General features: G+C 57.2%; 1 protein-coding gene across 1 annotated transcript; it reads right to left on the bottom strand.

The window, feature by feature from the left end:
- Nucleotides 1-2,597: 2,597 nt before the first annotated feature.
- On the bottom strand, nucleotides 2,598-7,955 carry HHEX (hematopoietically expressed homeobox). Its single transcript, XM_027672451.1, has 4 exons — nucleotides 7,577-7,955; nucleotides 5,752-5,930; nucleotides 5,447-5,497; nucleotides 2,598-3,831 (listed from the first exon to the last, which is right to left on the bottom strand). The coding sequence occupies exons 1-4, from the start codon at nucleotides 7,953-7,955 to the stop codon at nucleotides 3,598-3,600; spliced, it is 843 nt and encodes a 280-aa protein (XP_027528252.1). The 3' UTR covers nucleotides 2,598-3,597.
- Between the last annotated feature and the right edge of the window lie 1,177 nt (nucleotides 7,956-9,132).

Raw genomic sequence — 9,132 nt, 5'->3', positions numbered from 1 at the left:
AATTTCCTCCTGCCCCTTCCCCCGCACCCCGCGGCAGCACTGGAGGGGAGTGCAGACACTCAGCCCCACGGTGTCCCCACGCGTGACTCGTCCTGCCCCGCGCGTGGGCATTCTGCGAGGACAGAGGTGGCTCCCGCCGCTTCCACGGGTAACCCTGACCGTCTCCTTGAGGACGGGCCCCACCCGGCCGGGCATCCCGCGGGGCCGCCGGCTGTGCCCGCTACGGGCCGGGGACCGCGCTGCGCAAGGAGTCAAAGTACACAGCGGCTGGGTCGATAGCCTATTAGGCTAGAAACAGTTCTGCATATCAAAGGCCGACGAACCTAATGACTAAAAATATAAGTACCTGACCCGGAGGATTAATCACACACTGTCAAGCTGAAATTGGTGCAATTCTTCCAATCATTAACGTTTTGCTTACAAAAATGTGCTTTTGTGTTTGTTTTTCTGCTAAATGATAACCATTTTCAAGTTGAATCGGCTGATAAAAAACGTCGAAAACAAGACGGGAGTTGTGCTGGAAAGGTCATACGTGCCAGTTCGGCATGGAATAGCCAACGGGCAAACAAACAGGACAGAGCAGGGTAGCACGGAAGGGGCTCGAAGGTTTTCCGAACGGTGTAAAGTGCTTTAGATGTTTTTTCTCATGCCGAGGAGCAGAGACTGCCCGTGGAGAGCTGCTCGTCCGCCTCGCCGTGGGCATCTCCATATCGGTCTCTCCCGCTGTGGAAACGGGCTGGGGGAATTAGGGACAGCTGCTGGCTGGTTAGTTCTGATCGGCAGCTCAGCGGGCCCCGCCGATGTGTTTTGCCTCCCTGAGCCCCCCTCCCCGGGTGGGCGGGTGAGCAAGGATATATCGACAGCCCAGCCTGGGTTACAGCGCTGTTTGTCACCTGTCGCGACACGCTGGAAATCCACATCCCTGGTCAGGCAGCTGCAGACGGCGCATCTGCGCTCCTCACCTGCAGGGAGCCGCCAAACCCCTGTCACCGCGGGGAAAGCGCCTGGTTTGTCGGGCGCGGCTTCCCTGGACGCCGCTACACCGCCGGGGCCGCGACCCCGCGCAGTGCCTCAGGCAGAGCACCCGTCCCGGCCATCACATCGGGCGAGCCCTGGACAGCGACTGGCCCCCGCCAGCATCGCCACGCGTGGAAATGGGGTTTGCCGGAGTTCACCCCACGGCCCACTCTCTGTCCTACGCGTGTCCCCATCCTCATACGAAAGCACAACCGTAACACGAAGCCGCCTTAAAGAGGCAACGCCAGCTTCGTTCTCCCTGATTTCGGTCGGGACAGATAGACAGACAAGACAAGTAAAAACGGACGGGGAGGGCCAGGACGCACCTTCCCGAGCGCTCCTTGTCCTGCTTCCGGCCCTCCCACCTCCGTCACCCTCTCTGCCGCAGCTCCCGGGACTCACGGCGGGCTGTTCCCGTCTGCCTCGGGACCCGGGTTTACAGCCGCGAAGGAAACCCTGAGCGAGGGAAAACCCGAAGGATGGAGAAGCGATCCCCTCCTCGGCGGAGCCCCGCTGTGAGCTGTCTGCTCCCGACGGCGATTTCCCCGCGTGGCGCGCACCGCGCTGGCGCTCGATCCCGGCGGAGAAGTGCCCCAGAGAAGCCCTGGCGCGTCCCGAGGCTCCCTTTGTCACAGGTGGCGTTAAGCCAGGGGCCGGTGCCCAGGCCGCCGAGCGAACGGCCCCGGCGGGAGCAGCTCGGGGCGCGGCCGGAGCCTGCTCCCTGTGCCCATTGTGCACGGAACCCCCCGATCACTTCGTCTTTTAGGGCCCCGTTCCTGATCGCGAATTTAGAATAAGCCAAAGCTAAAGCCAGTCATTCAGAAAACTCAGCTGATGTTTCTAGAAGTACTCTCCCGCTTGGACGCAACATCCCAGCTGCTCCAAGGGGTGTCCCCCTCACCAGTTGCAATAGTCACTTGCTGCTCTCTAAAAACCTTCCTTGGCACTAAAAGCCTCTGTGGCACTTGGCCGGGTCTAGGTCCCTGTTCCCCGGGTGCTCGTTGCGGCGCCTGGGGGAACGGAATACCCGCGCGGGAGTACACCTGGGATACTCGCTCCTGGGAGCACTTCCCGTACCGCGGGTTCCGTGCTCCTTCCCCGGGCCGGCATGATTTCGGAGAAAGGCCGATGAATAACCACTGTTGACTCAGGTGGGTCAGCAGCTGCCCCAGCTGGGGTCGATGCCCGGCCCCAAGCAGGCACCGCCGGCCCTGCTCCTCCTCCAGCCTGCTCCCCCTCCCCGGCCTCCCCAGGATCGGGGCGACTCGTGGGTAAACACCTAAGCTTCCAGCCTAGGCTCGCCGGCCAGGTTTTCCTCCTCCCGCCGCAGAGTCTGTTCCCGTGCGGGCACGGGTAGAGGCAAAACCGAAACGCGGGGTGGCAGGCTGAAAAACAGCAAAAAAAAAAAAATAGCAGGGAGCCCACGTGAAATCCCCGCAACCGAGGGTACCCAGAAGGGTGCGGGGTGGCCGGCAACCAGCACTGTACTGAGGGAAAAGCCCAATTACAACACAACCGCTGGCAGAGAGGTGGTTTGGCTTTTCTCCTACCAGTAACTGAATGGCCAGTGTGGCAGGTGGTGCAGAGTTTAGGTTTATTTCACAGACATGTCCATCAAAAATTAAATATCAGGTTTTGCCTTTTTTTTAACACTGAACAAATATGTACAAAATATGAACAATGTGAGGTACAAAACCGCAAGACTTTTAAAGAAAACTAGTATGTACAGAAGCAGATATGTATACGATAGGCATTATCTTCCCACTTAACCCCCACACCTGATGCCAGTTTCTCTCCTGCAGCAGGCCCCCATCACTCCCTGCACTTTCTTCTCAAATATGAAATCCATAAAAAACTAGTGCTAGAGATTTTAAAGGAGAAAAAGATATTTGTTTGGGTGGGGCTTTTTTCTGCAATTGGAACCATTCAGTCTGTGAGGCAAAGTTCTCAAAAATCTGAGAAGGCACATTTCATCTCACACGAGAGGAAAAATGAATCTGTCCAAAGACTCTACCTGACAAATGGAGGCATGTCTCAGTAGAGAGCACCACGGCACATAAAAGGGTGTGAGCATAAGGCACTTCTTGGGATGGCCAAATCCGTCCCTATTCCACAGAACATGTTTCTCTGCTTGCAAAGGGTGTTTAAATTAATCTATTTAAACGACATTCGTTTACACATACAAAGGGCTTAGTCCTGCAATCCATACTCACTTCCACACTAGTTAGAGAGATTTGCCTGATCACCACCAGCAGCTGATTCAGACACACCCCGACCCCCGCCACCTTAAGGACAGGGTGCAGGACTATATTCCAGTTAGAACATTGATTATTGTACAAATATATCTTACAAATAATTAAATACAAACCATGTTCCTTTAACCAGAGATCTTCCAAAACTGGATTGTTAGCGGAAAATACATCTTTCTTTCTCTGCTTATTATAAAATGAGTCTATTTGGTGATGCTTTTTTTTTCTTTCAGTTTAACGGTGAAAGTTTTCTCCTGTAGCATAATATTCTTTCAAACCAGCCCCTGATAAAGTGCAAGCCAAGTTAGGGTCCACTCTCTGCATGGGGCTGTTAATGGGTAGGATTGTAATAGCCTTTATCGCCTTCAATGTCCACTTCTTGATCAGAGTCATCGGAGACATCTGACTCCAGGTCCTCCTGGGAGGCCGGCGAGGGGGTGTACTGCGAGCCATCCAGAGAGACCTCCTTACCCTTCTGCTCAGGGGTCTGGCAGCTCTCCGGCCTTTGGTCACCATGACTGTCAGCACCTTCCACTTCTTCTTTTTTGGTGGCCTGGGGGTTCTCCTGCAATGAAAGAAGCCTGCTTGATACAGAAATAAGAGGCCCAGAGACAGGAGGTCTGGGAATTCCAGCTGTGCTGGGTGGGAAAACCACCCTGGGTTTCTTGCAGGAAAAGGCAGGTGTCCCGCTACCTCCCTGGGCCTCCTGCCTATAAACCTGCCTGAGTGGGACAGGGCCGGGCAAGGACTCTGATCGCAGTCCCTCACAGCCACAGGGCCTGCTGCCGTGAATAAGGCTCCTTGGCGATGGTTATCGCAGCCACTTCAAAAGAGTCAGGAGCTGCTGGAGCCCAGGAACCTCTGAACTTTTGTCTTTAGCAAAGCAAATGTTTATTATGAGTCTACAAACACCGACAAACACAGCTTCCTCCTGCCCTGATCTTTCTTTAATTATACCCAACAGCAACAGGAGGGAGGTTGAATCCATCAGTGGCCCAAAAGCAAACGGGAAAAAATTACTAATTAAGCTAAAACTCAACATTAAAACACTCACCACTAAAACCAAACCTAACTAAAACCTAGTCTCTGAAGGTAAGAGTAGCCCTGTGTCGGCAGCTGTCTAGAGAGCCCAGTCCCCTAAGGGGGAATGAAATGATACTCTTAAGAAAAAGCAGGCAGAGACACGTACCCATGATATAACCGTGCAGGCTTGGAGAAATGGATGTGACTGAATGAAAAGGAGGAAATGACTTAAAATGGCTGAGATCCCAAGCGAGCTCTCCGGACACTGCGGCATGAGTTGGGCCCCACCGGGGACCCAGCCTGCCTTTTGCCAGAGTAATGTGACTTTATTAAAAAATCAACTGAAGATCGGGTTAACTTAGATGAAGGTCACAGAACAAATTCATCTAGACCGTGGCACTATGATTATTTTTCTTTTCTTATTACTTTTATATTAAAGGCTGATTTACCAGTAAAATTTGGCCATCCATGTCACACTTACTGAAGCCAGACTCAGGCCACAATGTTGGGATCTTTCAAAAATATTTGAGCCAAGGGACCTTGATTTTGCCAAGCCAGGCAGGATCAGGCCCTATGGGCCATAAGAAAAAAAATAATTATCTGCTTGAGCACAATATCTAAGGGAAGGGAAACTGCTTTAATCTCTCAGCCTCACACACTGTAACTATTTGTGGACAAAAAGTAAAAGCTACTCAATTTTCCATGCAGCTCCTCAAAACAAACAAGGTGTTTGTACCTGCCTCTCCCAACGTTTGCAAAATAAATCGACTTGTGTTTATTAAGAGAGAGCGATTTAAAACACCAGTAAATACTGTTCTCAAAAAAACCCTAAGTAATTTACTGACAATTACTTATCTTCCCCACGTTAATTGGCTAAACAACATATGGGTTTACAAAACAATTAGCGTGGAGTTTTAATAGGTGGTGTGTGAAAGACGGGCATAATTGATATAGGAACTACATTAGGAGCTTTTAACGTTAGTGCTGCCTGAACGAGTCCTCATGGATTCCAGCATGACTATTTGTCTTTTTAATCAAGGTGAAGAGGTTAAACAGCCTTTCAGATGACTTCTGCATACAACCTGGAATAGGCGAGCACGGCATAAGATAAGACAATTAAAATACTTATTTCTATAGAAACAGAAACATCCACGTACCTGCTTTAGGCGCCTCCATTTGGCTCTGCGATTTTGAAACCACGTTTTGACCTGAGCAACGACAACGAGAGGAGGCACGGGGTAGTCTTGGAGCCAGTAAGTGCCGGGAGCCCTACCCGAGCCACGAGCAGAAAACAAGAGCCTGCCACCCCCCTTCTCCCCGCCGCCCCCGAGCTGGCCGGAGCCCCGGGAGCGGAGCGCCGACAGCAACTGCACAGCAGGGACCGGAACGGGGTCGGTGCCGCCAGCCCCAGTGGCTGCCCGGGGATGGGGTGCGGTTCCCCAGGGCGCGGGCATGGCCTCACCTGCCTCTCGCTGAGCTGCAGCATCTTGGCCAAGCGCTTCCTCTCCGGCGGGGACAGGTATTTCTGCGTCTCGAACTTCTTCTCCAGCTCGATGGTCTGGTCGTTGGAGAAGCGGACCTGCCCCCCTTTCCTCTTGTGCAGCGGCCGCTGGATGAAGGGGCTCCATAGCAGCGGCTTCCCTACAAAGACAGGCACAACGCCGAGAGTCACTGGCTGGCCGCGGACACGCGTGACCACAGAGTCCCGGCTGCTCTCCGAGCCCAGACGTGGAGGCGCGCTGGGTCCAGGGCTCGCTAATTTCCCTCGCCTGATTTTACTTCCCCCAATTCCTACTCTGGTCTTTCCCCTCTCTGATTTTTCCCCTCCGCCGAGCAGTGAGACCAGTTAGAGTCTACGGGCTTTGGCAACATTTCCGTCAATGTGTTTCCTGTTGGTCTATCTCGCAAAGAAAAGAGAAAAAAAAAAAAAAAAAAAAAAAAGAAAAAAAAAAAAGAAAAAAAAGAAAAAAAAAGAAAAAAAAGACCTTTGCTTCCTTCTGCTCTTTTACTGCGATGCCCCAAAGAAACCGTCTGCCTTTCTCTAAGTCAGTGCCCAGATCACCGCGGAGAGGGGACTTCGAGGGGATGGGCGGGGGGGGATGCGCCAACACGACGGCAATGGGCTTCTGGGAAGAAGTGTCCCCAATTCCCCCACCCCCGGCTGGGGGCTTGCCCGCCAGAGGCCGCAGGGTGCCAGCCAGGCTCTGCCTCGGGCCCGGGGTAGTGGTGAGGGGCGAGCCAGTGCAGGCGGCGACACGCCGGAGATCCAGCCCCGCTGCGAAGCGGCGGCCGCGTCCCGGGGCAGGAGGCTCTGGCTAGTGCCACTGAGTCACACTGTTTGTCTTTCTGTCTTGCTGCCTGCACCCTTTGAAATTCGCTGCATTGTTTTTCGAGATTTTGCTTGCGTCAGGCTTTAGTAATTCTGGTGCAAAACAGACTCAAAAAATAGGAAGCAACTGGTTATTTTAGCTGTCATAAAGTCACATCCCACACAGAGGAAATGAACAATATCAGAAAAACGGATCCCGGCTATCAGAAGTCGAGTGTTTCCTGAATTTGTCTGTATTGAGGATGTCGATAAAGTAATCAGCAATGTGCACGACTCCCGAGGAAGAGCCTGCTTCAGGCGGCCAGGAAAACACTTAACAGCTTCTGAAACCAGATTTACTCCTATCGAGAGCTCAAGGTTTCCTGTATGAACGGAAAGGGTCAGTCTCTTTCACTGCACAAATGTGGTGAGTCAGGTCCAGTTTTGCAATCACTAAGAACAAGTGCTGCAGCCCTGGCGCGGGGCTCGGCTCCCGCAGCGGGGACGCTTCCTCCGGCCACGGGCGAGAAGGGGCGGCCAGGGCCCCGACCCGGCTCGGCCCAGCCCGCGGAGGAACCGCGGGGGCCCCAGTGAGCGGAGCCGGCCTCCCGGCTGTTTTTCAAGTCATCCGCAGGAAAAGGGTGAGATCTGCCATGCGATCTCCCAGCACAATTAAAACTCCCCACTAAAACCACACGCGACATTACTAAGGACACTCTCAGAGTCACTTGGTTGAAGGAAAACAAATCTGAGTCACCGCGGCAGCGCACTGTGGTCTCGCTGCCAGGCTCGGAGCGCGGCACGTCTTTAATTTACTGTAAATCTGACGGGGGCCGGAGGGAGCCGGGGGAGCGCAGAGAGGCGGTGGGGCGGGCGAGGAAGGGGGCAGCTTTCACGCACTTCTCATTCACCCCAAGCCCCGACGGCGGGAGCGGGGCGGTGGCAGGCAGGGAGGGCGGAGGGGAGGCACATGGCTTACCCAGAGGGTCCTGCCGGATCAGGGCGTGCGCGTAGTCGCCGACGGCACGGGGGAAGGAGTAGAGGGGCCCGGCGTAGGCGCCAGTGCCGTAGGTGGCGGCGAGGTGGTGGGAGAAGGCCGGGTGGACGGGGGTCGGCTCGTAGACAGGGGTCCGGTACGGGGACACCAGGCTGGTGAAGGAGGAATTGGGCGACGGCAGAGTCGGCGGCGGTGGGGCGGGCAGGGAGTGGGGGGCCGGGGCGGCGGCGGGGCCGCGGCCCAGGATGTCCTCGATGTAGAAGGGCGTGGGGTGCGCGGGCTGGAGCAGCGGCGTGGGCGCGTACAGCGGGACGCCGACGCCCAGGGCCGCCGGCGCCGCGCCCGGCGGCTGGTACTGCATGGCGCGGTCACCGCCCGCGCACCCCCGCGCCCCCGGCCGCCCCTGCGGAAAGCCGGCCCCGACCGCGGCTCTGGGTGCTGGCACCGCCGCCGCGGGTTTCTCTGGGCTCGGGTTACCCTTCGATAGGTTTCTATTGGCGCGGGGCGGAGCCCGCGTGGTCTCTGTCCCCTTCCTGCCACGGCGCCGTCTGGCCAATGAGCCCGGCCAGGGAAGGGGGAAACCACCCCCCGCCGGCAAACACTCCCCCCGCCTCCCCTAGCGAACTCCCTGCGGCGCCAATCAACCACCGCCGCAGCCCGGGGGAGCCGGGACGAGCCCCGACGGCACAGGGGGCGCGGCGCTGCCCGCACCGCCTCCCGTTCCTCGGCCCGCGCAGGGCACAGCGTTACCCAGTTTTCGGGCTTCGCCATGGGAGATTGCTTGACCCCCGGCACCGTGGCCCGGACACAGACTGAGGGAGGAGGCGGAGAAGGGGATGGGCACCCCCCACCCGGCCCGCACCTCTCCTTTGCAAAGGTCCCCGAGGGCGCTCCGCCTGACTGCGTGGACCGGGAAAGCGGGGGCGGCGGGAGCGTGTGGGCGGCGGGGCTGGACCGGCTCCTGCCCCGTCCTTCAGGACAGGGCCGAGACCGAGAATCAGGAAGTCGCGCCGCGCTGCTCCGCGCCCCGGCCGGCACCGGGCGGTAAACTGGGAGGTGGTGGGGGCGGCCGCCCCCGGACGGGGATGGAGACCCGCTCCCCGACAGCCCGGGGAGGGGAAGGCGGCGCGGCGGCCCGAGCAGCGCCACCTGGGCCCCATCGATTTAATTTTTAAAATCCCACCGTGTGATTCCTCCTGCCCCCCCCGGCTCCCCCAGGGAGGGACGTGCGCTCCGTCCGGGGGCCGCGGGCTCCCGCTCCGGAGCCGCCCCTCGCCCAACAACGCAGTGTCGGCCGGACTTGGGCGGAGGGGCGGTGCGGGAGGGGGCAGCGATTCCCGCTCTACTTGCACCCCGTCAACCACCCGGGGACTCGCTCCGACGGCAGTGGGTGGCACCGCCTTCTCCCCCTCCGTGGGAGCGGAGGCGGCAGGTGCACCCTGCGTGTCCGCGGACCTCACCGGGCCGCCCGTCCCCTGTCTCCCTCACATGCCCCCGGGCTGACAGCGAGCACGGAAAGCTGTTAGGGAATAGCAGGT

Source organism: Neopelma chrysocephalum, unplaced genomic scaffold (genome assembly GCF_003984885.1).
Source record: "Neopelma chrysocephalum unplaced genomic scaffold, ASM398488v2 Primary Assembly neopelma1_97390, whole genome shotgun sequence".
NCBI lineage: Eukaryota > Metazoa > Chordata > Aves > Passeriformes > Pipridae > Neopelma > Neopelma chrysocephalum.
Note: the sequence above shows the minus strand (reverse complement) of the source record. Positions and strands in the feature narration are given on the sequence as shown.